Source organism: Hemiscyllium ocellatum, chromosome 18 (assembly GCF_020745735.1).
Source record: "Hemiscyllium ocellatum isolate sHemOce1 chromosome 18, sHemOce1.pat.X.cur, whole genome shotgun sequence".
Lineage (NCBI taxonomy): Eukaryota > Metazoa > Chordata > Chondrichthyes > Orectolobiformes > Hemiscylliidae > Hemiscyllium > Hemiscyllium ocellatum.
This window is the reverse complement of record NC_083418.1, coordinates 50342282-50358766: the sequence shown is the minus strand read 5'-3', so window position 1 is coordinate 50358766 and position 16485 is coordinate 50342282. Positions and strand designations below refer to the sequence as shown.

Genomic DNA, 16485 nt, shown 5'->3' with positions numbered 1-16485 from the left:
CTTGCAATGCAGAAGTAATTTTTTCTGACTTCATTTTGTAGCAAGTACTGGGAGGAGCAGCCAAAAACATCTGTTCAATCAAACTCTCAACCAGGCAGGCAAAGCAAAGAACAGAGCAGTCAGTCACAGGCCCCATATGGAGGTCTGTCTACCAAAGTAGATCTGTGCTACAATCTTCTATATCTGTGAATTAGCCCAAGAAAGATGATTATTCAGCACTGCCCCCAAATAGGATAGAAATAACACTGTACTCAGGTAGACTGCAATTCCTCAAGTGACATAAGATTCCAGCTGACACACCAAGTTACCCTGGTCTAAGGATTCTTATCACGGTCCACTCAGAGGCAAAACTGGTCAGGAATTTGAAACCAAGTTCTATTCTGCATATCTGCAATGAGTTGGGTTGCAAATGAAGGTTAAACATCTGAATTAAAGGAATAATGTAATTGCAATATCTTGAAATATTGAATAAACCATTTAGTAGGTTATTTTTGGTCTCATTTACTTTTTTTTGTGGTTTTATTATGACACGGAGACAGACGGCTGAACTAAATCAGCCACTCTGTCTCTGTATTCAGAACATAATAAAATTGACAGCTTGAAAGACACAAAAAATTGACTCCAATGGTTTCTAAACAGACCTTCGAATAACCAATCCCAGACTGTGACTAATTAACTCCAGATACCGAATTGTATCTTAAACAAAAGATTTAGCAATGTATTAACAATACAGTAACTTCTGCAGAACAAAAATTAAACAAAGTAATCTAATAATCACTGGGCGGCACGGTGGCACAGTGGTTAGCACTGCTGCCTCACAGCGCCAGGGACCTGGGTTCAATTCCCGCCTCAGGCGACTGACTGTGTGGAGTTTGCACATTCTCCCCGTGTCTGCGTGGGTTTCCTCCGGGTGCTCCGGTTTCCTCCCACAGTCCAAAGATGTGCGGGTCAGGTGAATTGGCCATGCTAAATTGCCCATAGTGTAAGGTAAGGGGTATGTGTAGGGGTATGGGTGGGTTGCGCTTCGGCGGGTCGGTGTGGACTTGTTGGGCCGAAGGGCCTGTTTCCACACTGTAAGTAATCTAATCTAAACTATATGGAGGTCTATGATTTAAACCCAATAATGTTTGTTTTCAGCCCCATTCACTCAAAAGGTAGAGAACAAACACAATTAAGAGATAAAGAAAATAATAAAACTGGCCAGATTACTAAATGGTCTTCATGATGTCTTATTCTGCAGGCATGTATGACTTCATTTATTGGTTGATTTTCTAAAGATAGCGATCAGGGTCACCTTTTCAGTTCACTCGGACAAAGGCAGTAATACTTAGTTTTATAAAACTTAGTTTTCTATTCTCAGAGCTTCTGAGAGCTGCTCATGCGAGGTTAGGCACGGAGCGTTCAAATCTTCACACTGCAGCATCAACAGCCAGATTTCCACCTTCCCAAAAACCACAATTCTAACGCTCAGTTAAGGTCGCGGGGAGTGCTGCAGAATAAAGAGATCTTGGAGTGAAGGCTCATAGTTCCTTGAAAGTGAAGTCCTAGGCAGACAGGATAGTGAAAAGGCATTTGATATGCTTTCCTTTACTGGTCAGTGTATTGAGTATGAGTTGGAAGGTCAAGTTGCGGCTGTACAGGACATTGATTAGGCTACTTTTGAAATACTGCATGCAATTCTGGTCTCCCTGCAATAAGATGTTGTGAAAATTAAAAACGTTCAGAAAGGATTTAAAAGGATGTTGTCAGGGTTGGGGGATTTGAGCTAGAGGGAGATGCTGAATAGGCTGAAGCTATTTCCCCTGCAGCGTCGGAGGTTGAGGGGTGACCTAATGGAGGTTTATAAAATCAGAGCATGGATAGGGTGAATAAGGTCTTTTCCCTGGGGTGGGGGAGTCCAAAGCTAGTCCTGCTAAGATTTGCTTTCCCAAAATGCAGCACAGCACCTCACATTTATCTGAATTAAACTCCATCTGCCACTTCTCAGCCCATTGGCCCATCTGATCAAGATCCTGTTGTAATCTGAAGTCTCAGATTGATCGCTTTCCTCACCATCACCCCCCCACCCCAGCTTACTAGTTTAAATCATCCCTAGCAGCTCAAGCAAATCTCCCTGCCGGTATATTAGTCCCCTTCCAATTTAGCTACAATCTGTCCTTCATGTCCACGTCAATTCTACCCCAAAAGAGATTCTAATGATCCAAAAATGTGAATCCTTCTCCCATATACCAGCTCCTCAGCCACGCATTCATCTGCTCTATCCTCCTATTCCTGCTGTTACTAGCTCGTCGCACCAGGAGTAATCCAGATATTACTATTGTCAAGGATCGCCTTTTTAAATTCCTGCCTAACTCTGTAATCTCCCTTCAGAATCTCAACCTTTTCCCTTCCTATGTCATTGGAACCAATGTAGACAATGACCTCTTGCTGATCCATCTCCCCCTTGAGAACATTCTGCACCCTCAGACATCCTTGATCCTAGCACCAGGGAAGCAACACACCATTCTGTTTTTTTTTGCTGCTGGCCACAGAAACATCTGTCAGTACCTCAGACCAGATAGTCCCCTAACACAACTGATCTCTTGAAACCCAACATACCCCTCATTACATTAGAGCCACTCCCAATACCAGAAACTTGGCTGTTCGTGCTACGTTCCCCTGTAAATCGATCACTCCCTACATTTTCTAAAACAGCATACTTGTTTGAAATGGGGATAGCCGCAGAAGACTCCTGCACTAACTGCCTACCTCTCCTGTAGTTAACCCATCTATATGACTGTATCTGCGACTTTTCCCCTTTCCTATAATTGCCATCCATCACATACCATTGCTGTTGCAAATTTTTCATTGCCTCTAACTGTCTCTCCAACTGATCCATTTGATCCGATAGCATTCACAACCAATAGCATTTATCGAAGATATAATCCACAGTAACCCATAAACTCTCCTTAACCTCCCACATCGGACAAGTGCATATCACTCTGCTCAAGGCCATTTTTGCTCCTTCACAATCTACAGACCCAGAAAATAACACCATTTTATTCCTCTACAAACACTGCTCCAGGTTAAGTTAATAGTGATGGTTTATATTTTAAGTTTAATCAAGAGATATCTCAAAAAACATATAATCAAGAAAGAACCCACTCTACTCTCTCCTGACTCTGTTGGCCACACTTAAAGCTGTTCACTTGTGATTCTGTGCTGTGACTTCACCCAAATCGTTCCTCCAAGATCAGTTGTGAATTTCGTTGTTTGTTAATTTTCCCAGACGCACTCCGATGTCCAGTGAATTCAACAGCAAAGGCAGTAACTGTGCAGGATCACTGTGGTATCAGTTTCTTTCTCTATCTCTCTCTTGCACTGACCTCACCATGTGCTTCCTTTCTCTATACCTCTCCCTTTTCATGCTCTTGTTTTGACTTTTTTTCTCCAAAGTTCCAAAATAATGCAACAGCATATAAAACAGTAATTGCTGCTCCTGGAATTCGAGGCAATCACCTCCAACACCTAAAATACCTCAAAAATGGAGCAGCTGTTACAGCCAGAAATTTTTCCCATCCTCCATCTTGTAGGTTGGACCGAACTGTTTCCATGCTGTACATCTTTATGACTCTATGACAAACATAGGATAGCCAATCTCCAGATATTCTTCTATGTTTATTAATAGAGAATGATTAATTCAATTCCAAGTTTGGAGTAGGACTTCTACTTTGAATTCCAAGTTTGGAATTCCTCTCATGTTTGATAAACTTCAAAACTAACTAATTCAAATAACAATCTCCAGGGAAATTAAGTCACATGGTAACAAGAAATACAATTTTTTTGTGGAATCAGAACAGCTACACAACAAAAAGATGCCATTCAACCAAGTCAAGTTCATGTAGATTTCTGCAAAAGCAATTTACAATTATATACAATACAACCTAGCACATAATCTTGTTTCCCAGTTGTTGTTAGTTTAGCAAGTAATTAAACTGACAAATATTTAAAGCAATAAAAACAGAAGTTGTTGGAAAAACTTAGCAGGTCTGGTAGCATCTGTGGAGGAAAATCAGAGTTAATACCTCAGGTCCAGTGATCCTTTCTCAAAATTAATGGTAGCTAGGAAAAGTTGTTGTTTGATGAAGTAGATAGGGTAGGGGGAAGGGGGGGGGTAAGGAGTGAATGATATGTGGAGTTAGAGCCCAAGGAGTGAGAACAGTTGGAGAATAATTGAACTTGATATTGAGTCCAGAAGGCTGGAAAATGAGGTGCTGTTTCTCCAGCCTTCGCCTGAGCACTGCAGCAAGCTCAAGACAGAGATGGTCAGGAAACAAGGTGGTGTAGGAGTAAAAAATGAGGTCTGCAGATGCTGGAGATCACAGCTGAAAATGTGTTGCTGGTCAAAGCACAGCAGGCCAGGCAGCATCTCAGGAATAGGGAATTCGACGTTTCGAGCATAAGCCCTTCATCAGGAATCCAAGGGCTTATGCTCGAAACGTCGAATTCCCTATTCCTGAGATGCTGCCTGGCCTGCTGTGCTTTGACCAGCAACACATTTTCAGCTGTTGAAGTGGGAGGCATCTGGAAGCTCACAGTCTTTTTTGCCTGCCACTTCAACACATGGAAACCTTACAGCAATTGTATTCTACATTAGTCAGAGAACACCTGGTGTAATGTAATGTGTACATTTTTGGCCTCCAATCTCAAGGAAGGACAAGAATTCAATGGAAAGAATGTAACAAAGCCACTTCCTATATGGCTGAGTGAGAATGGGCTCAACAAGGTCACAGTTGCCTTTGTAAGTAACTGAGGGTGGGTGGGTAAACTAGATATAAAATAACTATACACACAATCACAAGTTTAAAACATTTTGGGTGATCAATATTTATTCTGAGAAAGATGAAAGCAACACTAACAATTTACGATCTTAATACACTTCATGACTACACATTTAGCAAAACAAAATTTTGAAAAATAATCCTTAAAATCAAAGATTAAGTCAATAAAGGATCATCATCTTTGGAATTAATCATACAAAACATCCTTTACAATATTTAAATTATGTCATGAAGCAATAAATCTATAACATTCTTTTGTTAATAATTTTTAAAAATTAGTTTTATTTGGGTTGTATGGAGGTCCCAATTTATCCTCCTCACTTCAAGTGAGAAATGGGGCTCTAATTCAGTTTTATGTTTGCATTCTCACTGAAAGCTGGTTAAGTTTTTGCACTGTACATCAGTGTGCACTATGAATTTCATGTCACAAGCACTGTAGTGTCATATAAAATCATGTTCCATCATCTCTCCCTGAAGGCTCATCTTCATTCCCAGACTGATTGAGGGAACCTCTTGAAATCTTGTTTTGTGAAGAAACTTTGGTGCAAAAGGAAGGGCAGTCAGCCTTTTTAGCAGTATCCAAAGGAAGTTTGGCAAATATTCTCTGGTCACTGGATCTATTCCTCACCACACTGTCCGACTGTAAAAAGATCAAGTCTGAATTCTCCTGACAAGGAAGTACAGGATGAAGAAAAGAAGGACCAGCCCAATAGACATATAACACAACAGTTTCTTGTTGTCCCGACCAGATTTCACCATCAAGGAAAATCTCTTCACACTTCCTGTCAGAAGTCCAGTAGCACTCAAAAAGTCAGAATCCTGCCACACAATAAAAAAAACCTTTAAGATTAAAAAATAAACCTCTCACACCTAATTAACTCCAATTAAAACATCCCAGTTCCTTTTGATGTCTAACTCTTTTCTGGCTTCTCATCTTTCTCTCTCTCAGCTTGGTTTCTCCACTCTCTCTTTAACGAACAGTACCAAAGGGCAGTGGTGCTCCATACTACTGAGCACCTTCTCAAGTTATTACAACACAGTCCAAGGGATAAATTGTATTCCTATCTTCCTGTAACTATTCCAATAATTTTTGAAGACATTCTTTTCCAAATATTTTTCACATCACATTTGCAACCTATGCTGGATTCAGCTTCTTTTACAGTTTCTGTTCAGACATTCCAGGTCCTTTGGTCCATCATATCTATGCCATCCCTGATGCCAATCTAAACTAATTCCATCTGCCTCCACATAGTTCATATCCCTCTATTCTCTGCCTGTTCATGTGTCTGTCTAAATGCCTCTTAAACTTTGCTTACATTTTTGCTTCTACCACCCCACTATGGCAGTTTATTCTTGGCACCAAATACTCCATGTAGAAAATACTCCTTGCCCATCTCCTTTCAACTTGTCCCCTCTCACTTTAAACATAAACCCCTGAGTATTTGGTATTTCCACCATGGGAAAGAGACTCTGACTATCCACCCTATACATGCCTCTTATAAATTTTATATACTTCTATCAGGTCACCCCGCTGACTCCAGTGCTGCAGAGAAAACAATCCAAGTTTACCCAACTTCTTATAGTTAATACACACCAATGCAGGCAATATTCTGGCAAACTTCTTTTGCATCCTTTCCAAAACCTCCACATCCTTGTATTGCAATGGCCAGAATTGCACATAGTACTCCCAAATGTGGCCTGAATAAAAAGTCTTGTATACTTGCCACATGACTTGCCAACTTTTATGCTCAATGCCCTGACCAATGAAGGTAAGCATACTGTCTGCCTTCTTCACCAACTTATCCACTTGTGTTGCCACTTTCAGAGAGCAATGGACCTGGACCCAAAGATCCCTCTGTCTATCAATGCTCCTGAAGGTCTGACCATTTACAGTATACTTTCCTCTTGCATCACCTCACCTTGTCCAGATTAAACTCCAACTGCTATTTCTCTGCCCAACTTTCCAGCTGATCTGCATCTTGCTGCACCCTTTGATATCCTTTCTCACTATCCACAACACCAGCAATTTTCTTGTTATCTGCAAATGTATTAATCAAATTATCTACATTTGGATCAAAGTCAAATTACAAACAACAGAAGTCCCAGCACTGCTCCTTGTGGAACACCACCAGTCTCAGACCTCCATTTGGAAACACATCCCTCCACAATGACCCTTTGACTTCAATGACCATGCAAATTTTATGTCCAATTTGCCAACTTAGTCTCTTGCTCTTAATCTATGCATAAAATGCCTTGGATTCTCTTGAAATGTACTTGCCAACAACATTCATGGCCCCTTACACTTCACAAAGGCTACTTGTTTCTGTTTCTTAAGACTTACAACATTTCTCGTCATCCAAGATTTCCGAATCTTGCCATCCTTATCTTTCGTCCTCAAAAGGAACATACTGACCCTGAACTCTGGTCAACTGGGTTTTAAAATTCTTCACATCAGATGTAGATTTATCTTCAAATAGCTGCCCCAATTCAAATATTCCAGTTCTTGCCTAATACTATTGTAATTAGCCTTTCCCAATTTACCACTTTTACCCAAGGACCAGTTTTATTCTTTTCCATTACTACCTTAAAACTTACGGAATTATGATGATTGCTCCCAAAATGCTGTCCCACGGAAAAGTTGATTACGTGACCAGACTCATTCCCCAATTCAAGGTTAATATAACCCCTTCTCTAGTTGGACTTATTGTTTCATGAACCCTTCCTGGATGCACCTAACAAATTCTGCCCCATCTAAGTCCCTAGCACTAAGGGAGTCCCAGTGAATATTAGAGAAGTTAAAAATCACCCACTACAACAACCCAGTTTTTCTTTTACATCTTTCCATGATCTGCTTATATGTCTGTTCCTCTACTTTCCCCTGGCTATTGGGAAGCCTATAATATAATCCTCGCATCGTGACTGCACCTTTCACATTCCTAAATTCTACACATCTGGCATTGCTGGTTGGGCCGTTCAAGATGTCCTCTCTTAGTATAGCTGTGACATTCTCCTTAAATCAGTGAAGCAACTCCCCAAACTCCTTTTACACCCTCTCTATCCTGACTGGAACATCTAAACCCTGGAACGTTGAGCTGCCAATCCTGCTCTTTTCTCAAAGAAATTTCTGTACTGGCTACCATATTGTAATCCATTGTATTAACCTAGACTGCAAGCTCATCTGCCTTATCTGTTATACTTGTGCATTAAAATAAATATACTTCAGACCGCTCGTCCCATTCTGTTCAATAACCTGGCCCTGCCTGTTCTTCCTACTAGACATGAGTTAACTCCCCTTTTCTCTTCAATCACACTGCATGCTGATCTACTGCTGTGAGTTCCCCCTCCACCACCTTGACAATAGAGTCCCTATCACATCTGCTTGCCTACACTTAGACTCTCCCTACTGTACAACTGTTGTTGTAGCTCTACAGAATTGCCAGTAGTTTCTCAGCTTATTGTTTAGTTAGATAATCTCAATAAAACACTTTTCTCCATTTTAAAAATAATCATTGAAGCTTGTGTGGACTCACCATGCCATCCAAATATCTATTCTGGTCGCTAGCTTCCTGGTCAATATCCAGAGCAATCTGTTTGAACAGAGAATTGATTAAATTAACAAGGTACAAACAAATCATCTGACATGGACCACCGCTACAGGGGAATCATAAAATCTAATGCTAGAAACACAGTCACTGAAAATTAGAATGTGCAACATGAGTCAGCTGTGTTCAGAGATTGTATTCTTTCTTTGTAGTCAGAAGTTTCTGAGTTCAAGGCTCAGGAAGACAAACAAAATCTATTTGTACCGGTGTGACTTCAGAGAGGGTGCACTGCACTGACAGAGGGTGTGTATTGAGGGAATGTTGCACTGTTGGACAGTTAACACTTACGCAAAGATGCACAATTGGATGGGCAAATTTGAAGGCAGTGGCACATCTTTTGATGATCACTACTGAGGAAATATCACATTTTCAAAGAGGCAATACTGAGGAGTTATTACACAGTCAGAGAGGTGGACTGGCTGAAGTGCTGTACTATTGTTGAACAGAACATTCCACTGTTGGTGTCAGAACAGAGGTTGTGCAGGAGGATTGGAGAGGCAGTATTGAGGAAGTACCATATTATAGAAGGACAGTAGCTGAAGGTGACAGTGACAAAACCTCAAAAGTATTTCTTTAACTGTAAAGTAGTTTGAGACCAAATGAAGTTGAGCAAGGCATCTTAGAAAAGCAAGTCTGTCTTTTATTTGCCATCTGCAAGATTTTGCTCAAAACTCCTGTCGCTTTTACCCTCAAAGTCACAAACAACCTTCTCTGACTGGGATGTATCATTCCTTAGCCTCTCTGTAGCTTTCAACAAGTTCTACAACACAAACATCCCAGAGTACTGATATCCAGGTACTAGGGACTATCACCTTACACTTTCCATCATAGCCACAGCAGGTTAAGCAATCACTTTATTTTACTAGTTATGGGAGACCCACCTCCATAATCTATCACTCCTTCATGTGATGTTGCCCATTGTGTACATCATCCTTAGACATAGCTCAATTTCAATAGTATTGTCAGATTATTTGTCTAACATCCAGTCTTGCATAAACACCAAATTCTAATTAAATCCTAGGAAAAAGTAAAATTATTTTCAGTACACATCAGTTCATACCCTGCTATCTGATTCCAGCTACTGTTTCAGGCTGAAGTGGAGGCAACATTAAATAACCAATCATGAGCTGTGTTTCTAACATCCATATCTTCTCCTGCACAAAATAATCTATATGTGTAACCACATCAACAACCACTGAACACAAGACATGTGAGCACAGTGGACTGTAATGTCTCTCCAGTCTGCTCTGCTATTTAATAAGATCATGGCTGATCACTTACATTAAATTTAATTACTATAGAGCTCTTATATTGCAGTGGTAGTGTCCTTTTCTCTGAGTGAGAACGCCAGGGTTCAAGTCCCACCTGCTCCAAATGTATGTCATAACATCTGTGAACAGGTTGATTAGAAAATATCCAAGGCCCTCAAACTAGAGTGACCTCACTTCCACAACATGTTTGATATAAAAATCTTTGAAAAAGTTTTCACCTTTCATCCCTTCACCACAACCATATCTCTAACTCAACCCATCATCTATTCAAACCCTTCCATGTCTATCGTCCCCACACTTGACCATTGTAATGCTCTGCCAGCCAGCTTTTCCTCTTCAAATCCATCTTTGCTAGGTCCTATATCCTGCCAAAACCTACCTCCACCCCTTTCCAAATACCCAACAAGGCCCTGCTCCTTAAACTCTTCCTTCTCCTTATCCAATGTTAAGGCCACCGACCAACAATGACTCATCTGTTGATGCCCCTGTTCGCGTCTCTTTGCCTTTATATTTGCAGGTAATTTCCTCCAATCTCTGTAAATAGGAAATTGTTACCAGCTGCAAAATAAATAGAATGTCATTGTTACATTTTCCAACATATTAAATTCTCCCTGTGAACTAATCTTTCTTGCATATGAATTGAACAGATGAACTACACCTCAGAAGTAAGTTTTAGAATCATATCTTTAAATGATTCCCAATTATCTTATTGTTGAAATGAACATTCCAGAGAATCTACTGACAAAAATATAAAATTGTATGGTCAAGGAGCTGAAACTGTTGTATTCATTACTAATATATTAGTAGCTAGAAGCTCTCCATCTTCACTATCCAAAACATATCCACAACATCAGGGAGCTGGACAAAACTCCAACAAAATATTCTTACAAATTGCTGTGCACCTGGCATCAAAAGCATGTTCATCAGAGCACAGCTTCATTGTAGTGGTCAGCTGTTTCATATGCAAGATTCCTAAATACCAAGACAGTACCCTACAGAAAGCTAAGTATGAGAAACCACATCACAGGATATCCCAAAACTGAGATAATGAAATACAGTAGTGCTCCCCACCCCATACCCACAGGGAATACATCCCAATACCTACTGCGGATGGTCGAAACCGTGGACAGGTGCAAACCCATTCATTTAAATGGGAAATGCCTTCTGGTGCATGATTCTGGTATGTTCCCTTTTATATGTTCGGGCCGCGGTAAACTGTGGGTAACAGAAACCGTGGTAACCAGGCACGTGGATACGGGGGTCGCCCTGTCATATGAAAGTGAATCTCAAAGCTTGCAGGTTGGATACCAAGACATGGGAAAATAACTTTGGACAGACTTAGACACAAGAGATTTCCATTAAGCAGGAGGTTGACATCTGAGGAGGACAAAATGTCTTCATGACAGACGAACAGGACACAAAGCTAAATTTTTCATCCATCTCCCCAAGTGACTTTATATACAGTATTTTGAAACAAGACCCAAACCAACATCACACATGGAACGTCATCAACCTAACCTGTAAACTCTTTCTTTTGGCTGAACATACATCCATTAAAACAACAGGAGAATTCATCAGTTACACTCTATACTCAAACACATCATTTCTTAATCAAATAAATTTATGAATAATCGTTATTACAAGTTTTAGACGAGTTAACTAATCTTGTTCCCAGACACTCATTAGTTTTCTCAATTGAAATTCATGAGTTTTCTGAATTATCATACTGCTGCATTTTAAAAACAGGTCTGAAGGAACTCCACCAAACAAAAAGTTTGCTCATTTAGCATCACAATTTCATATCAAGACCTTTCCCCTCTACTCTTAAAACTGATGCCGGTTTGTGGGACCTAGACTGCAAGGGAAGAGCAGCAATTCAATATCACTGATGATTTCTAGATGAGGCATTAAAAACATTAGAAATTAAAATGTGACAAACCGATTTGAGCCGGGACACCTTACTGGACAAATTATCGGTCATTCGTTTGTTTTCTGCATCAAGCATTTGGTCCACTGCACCTGAACCGAGGCCTGGAAGAAACAAAGAAATAAACATATAAATGGCAAACATACAAATCCAGACTGCAGATGGAAGATGGAATTTGGAGTCCCAGGTAATCCCTCAATGTTGACCCCAAGTTAACACTGATCCTTCAGCCACAATTTAGTCAGTCAGTCATTTTTCTCACTTCTTCCCCTATTACCTTGCTGTGTTAATGGATTGCAAGGCTTGCTGCAAACACTGACCATCTTTTGAAGTAATTTATTGGCTATAAAGCAATTTCGGAGGTCCTGAGGAGAGGGAAGCTATATCTAAACTGGCGTTTATTAGAATCATACAAAAACTGATCATTTCCTGCTTTGGTGTAGGTAATTCATAGAATCAGAGTCCTACAGCACAGAGACAAGTCCTTTCACCCTAATTGGTCCATGCCAACCAAAACACCCACACACACTAACTCGATTTCTCTAAACTTGGCCTATATCCTTCTAATCCTTTCCTATCCATGTATTTGTTCAAATGCCTCTTAAAAGGTGCTAATGTACCCGTCTCAAACACTTCCGCTGGCAGCTTATTCCATATGCATACTATCCTCAGGTTCTCTTTTATTCTTTCCCTACTCTTAAATTGTTGCCCTGTTGTCCTAAATTTCCCTCGATTGGGAAAAAGGCTGAGTGAATTCACCCTATCCATGATCTTATACACCTCTATAAAAGGTTCCCCCTCAGTCGCCTATGCTCTAAAGAAAAAAGTTCTAGCTCGTCCAACCTCTCCCTATGACACAGACCATTCAGTCCTGGCAACATGCTTGTAAATTCCTTCTGCACTCTTTCCAGTTTAATAACATCCTTCCTATAACAAAGACACCAAAACAGAACATAATACTCCAAGTGCAGCCTCATCAATATCCTGTATAACTGCAACATAACTTCCCAACTTCTATACTCAATGCCCTGATTGATGAAGGCCAGTGTGCCAAAAGCCTTCTTCACTGTCCTGTCTACCTGTGACTCCACTTTTAGAGAACTGTGAACCTGAACTCAGAGATCCCTCTGTTCCACTACATTCCTTAAGGCCTTACCATTCACCATGAAACTCCTAGCTTGATTTGGCTTTCCAAAATGCAAGACTTACACTTACCTATATTAAGTACCATTTGCAAATTTCCTGGCCCCCTTCCCCAGCTGATCATGGTCCTGCTGTAATTTCTGGTAACCTTCCTCACTGTCCACGATATCGCCTATTTTAGTGTCATCAGCAAACTTACTAATCATGCATTGTACATTCAGACTGCTTTTCCACTAAATGGTAGCCATGTTTTACCAATTTGTTACTTTAACATGCTGGAAGTCGACAGAAGTAGCTCCCAGCATGGCAATTTCTATTTCAAATCTTGTATCACTTATTAATTACACACAATATACAGTCAATAGACATGTCTAATGCCACTGATCTGTACCTGTATTCATGCTCCATATGAACCTTTTCTCACTTTACATTATCTCACCCTATCAGCATGTCCTCTTAAGGTTCCTTGAAGGATAATAAAGTACTTCATTATCCATCTATTAAGTCACCATTAATGGATATCTGAATACATGCAATTCTCAATAGGTTCATTACTTAAGAAATACCCAAGTGAATAATTAGCAAAAATAATGTTAAACAAGAGATCTAGTTAATGATGCAGAAGCTAACAACGATAATCAGAACAATCCATGCCATAACATTAAAAATGTAATTCAGCTGAAATTAAAGAAACTGGAACAAAGAAAAACATTAGGGATTCTAGTAACGATGGCCAAGGGGATTTCTCATTTTCTCAACTACAGACATAAAGAGCAGGATTGTTGCCTTACTCATCTTAATTTTGACAAGAGTGGGTGCCACAATGTAAATAACCTTCTCCTGTTTTGTAGATATTTTTAATCAACTTATTCAGACATGTTGTGACACAGCTCTGGAGGGAATTTGGAACATAGACTTTCTGGCCCAAAGTAGGGACATTACCAATGCTTCACAAGACCCCAAATCGTATTGCCCCTGTTGTTTCCAAGAGGTCACCCATCCACGTAGAAACCAGGCCTGCTTAGAGTCCAAGAGCAGATGAGATTGGGTATCTTCAGACTGGTATGATCATAGGCACTTCTGTTTTGTATGATACTATTAAATACCAATGCTTGCATACAAGTCGCAATTCAACTTACATAGAAAGTGTTTATAGCAAGGAGACAACAGCCATACGAAAATCAAATCTGCACGAACCAAAATCTGCTCTCTTGGTGCACACTGAGTGGGATACAGTTCAATGAGATTAACAACTGACCCACCACAGGGCAATGACCAACATATTGTCCAAAAAATTGTTATAACTGCATCATCTGATTTTCTTTCTGCAGGATGGAACAACATCTTATTACAGAGGGGTGAACATATAAATGTTTTAAAAAAATCATGAGGGGTATAGATAGCATGAATAGCCAAGGTCTTTTTCCCAGGGTAGGGGAATCTAAAACTAGATGGCATAGGTTTATGGTGAGAGGGGAAAGATTTAAAAGGGACCTGAGGGGCAACATTTTCACACAGAGGGTGGTGCATATATGGAACAAACTGTGAGGTGATGGTGGACGTAGGTACGATAGGAAGGATTTAAAGGAATATGGGCCAAATGTTAGCAAATGGGACTAGATCAGTTTAGAATATTTTGGCGCAGACAAGTTGGACTAAAGGGTCTGTTTCCATGCTGTATAATTATGACTGTATAAGGAGGAAACAGCTGCAAATCACAAGTATGATTACCTCAGAAAACAAATAGCCTATAAGGAAATGAATATCTTCTTAAGAAAGTGTTTTAATGCAGCTGGTCAAACTTCAAATGATAGAAAAGAATTTAGAATCATCCAGGACCAGAAACGTAGCCATTCACACTGCTGTAGCTCCTTCTACCACAATTGGTCTTAGTTTTCTCCATAGTCCACAATGGAGAACAAGGCAAAGAAACCTAATTGACCAAGTTCTGATTTACTAGTCAATCTGTAAACTTCAATTATATTGTGTCCTTTTTAACTAAATAGTTGACTTTAGCTTCTATGTCCTTGGGAATTGCCAGATCAAAAAAATCCCAGGGTCCACCCAGTTCACTATCTACACTGATACAGTCTTATCATCCAACTATAACGGTTATTGACTAATCACAGTGATCAACCTTTATTAATGAGATTACAGCAGACTAAACATTAGCAGTGGAAAAAATAAGTTCAAAGACATCTTTTCCTCCTAGGTTCTCTACATTAACCATGTCATGTCTCAAATTACTCAGTTCGATTATTATGATTATATTATAGGCAATGGCCTAGCCAGTGACACCCACATCCCATGACTGAAAGATCTTTTTAAAAATTACTGAACATAAAAAGAGAAGTTGATAGGATAGATACCAGAAGACAGTAGAACCAGGGAACATTGTTTAAAAATAAGAATCTTGCTGTTAAGATGAAGATGAGGAAATTCTTCTACCATCAGAAAGTCATTAGCTTGTGGCATTCTTTTCGCCAGGATCAATAAACTTATTCAATGCTGCATTAGATAGACCTTAGATAGATAAAGGAGTCAAGGTTTACGAAGGGACAGACAGGAAAGTGGAATTGAGACTACAATCAGATCAGCCACCGTCTTATTAAGTGAAAGTGGTCTACTCCTGCTCCTAAGTCATAGAATCATACAGAAATAAGTTATTTGGTCTATCAAGTCTGCGGTACAAAGAAAATGAGCCACCCAGCTTTATCTCACTTTTCAGTATGTCCATAGTTCTGTAGATTATAGCATATTAAGTCATGTTCTCTAATACTGCTGAACCTCCTTGCATATAAATAGATGCTTAAGCAAGATACTGACAAGTTAGTGTAGCTATACTCATGCAATAATCATGCCAACAAAAGAGAGCATTTAAATAAATTGCTGTACTACTCATATTATTCAATTGAGATTGACATTTAAAAGTTACACATGGTTAATGTTTCATTGACCACACTAAATGGAATAGTCCTTTATTAATGAAAACTATTAACCCTGCAACAGGAAAATCACAAAGCAACATTATTGTTCAGTTCAAGATGAGAAGATAGTGTCTTTGGCTCAATCACCTTCACTTTACTGACATAAGATTGGACACATTTACATCCTTGGAATTATCACATGGACAATAGTGAGGAGAACACAGGTGGAGCTTAGATGTTAAAATGAACAAAGCAGAGCCTGAAGGTGGTGATGAGGAGATAGGAATTTCAAAGAAAAGTGAATTCAGGCAAAGGAAACAAATTTAAAATAAAATTACTATTAATCAGCTATCCCTGAATCTCAGAGGGATTGGGTAACATACTGCTACTTTCAGAGGCAGTATGGAACAAGTGAATTTATTTCATAAATGTAGCTCGCCTCAACAGATAGGAATGAGTTCAAATTCAGTTTAGTCAAGAAAACTGCATTATATACACATGAAAAGTCTGTAAGAATTATGTGTCAAGAATATAGGGAATAGAAAGGCAATTTATTATTTAAATGGAGAGAAACTTCAGTGTGCTTCAGTGCAGATGGATCTCACTGACCTTATGCATGAATTACAGAAAATTAGTACGTAGGCACAGCAGGTAGTAAGGAAGGCAAATGGAATTTTCCACTATTGCTGAAGGAAGAGCATATAAAAGTGGGTTGCTGTAATTGTACAAGACATTAGTGAGACAGCACCTGGAGACTGCATCCAGTTTTGGTCTGCTTACTTGAAGAGAGATGGA

General features: G+C 39.6%; 1 protein-coding gene across 2 annotated transcripts in view; it reads right to left on the bottom strand.

The window, feature by feature from the left end:
- Positions 1 to 4886: 4886 nt before the first annotated feature.
- Positions 4887 to 16485, bottom strand: part of bet1l (Bet1 golgi vesicular membrane trafficking protein-like) — a 28166-nt gene continuing 16567 nt past the window's right edge. Inside the window, exons 2-4 of one of the 2 annotated variants that reach the window (XM_060838527.1) lie at positions 11633 to 11724; positions 8351 to 8407; positions 4887 to 5639 (exon numbers count right to left, since the gene is read on the bottom strand). In XM_060838527.1, the coding sequence (XP_060694510.1) occupies positions 5472 to 5639; positions 8351 to 8407; positions 11633 to 11724 (317 nt within the window). In that variant the 3' untranslated portion in view covers positions 4887 to 5471. The remainder of the gene's footprint in view (positions 5640 to 8350; positions 8408 to 11632; positions 11725 to 16485) is intronic. The other variant, XM_060838528.1, reaches the window with a different exon arrangement.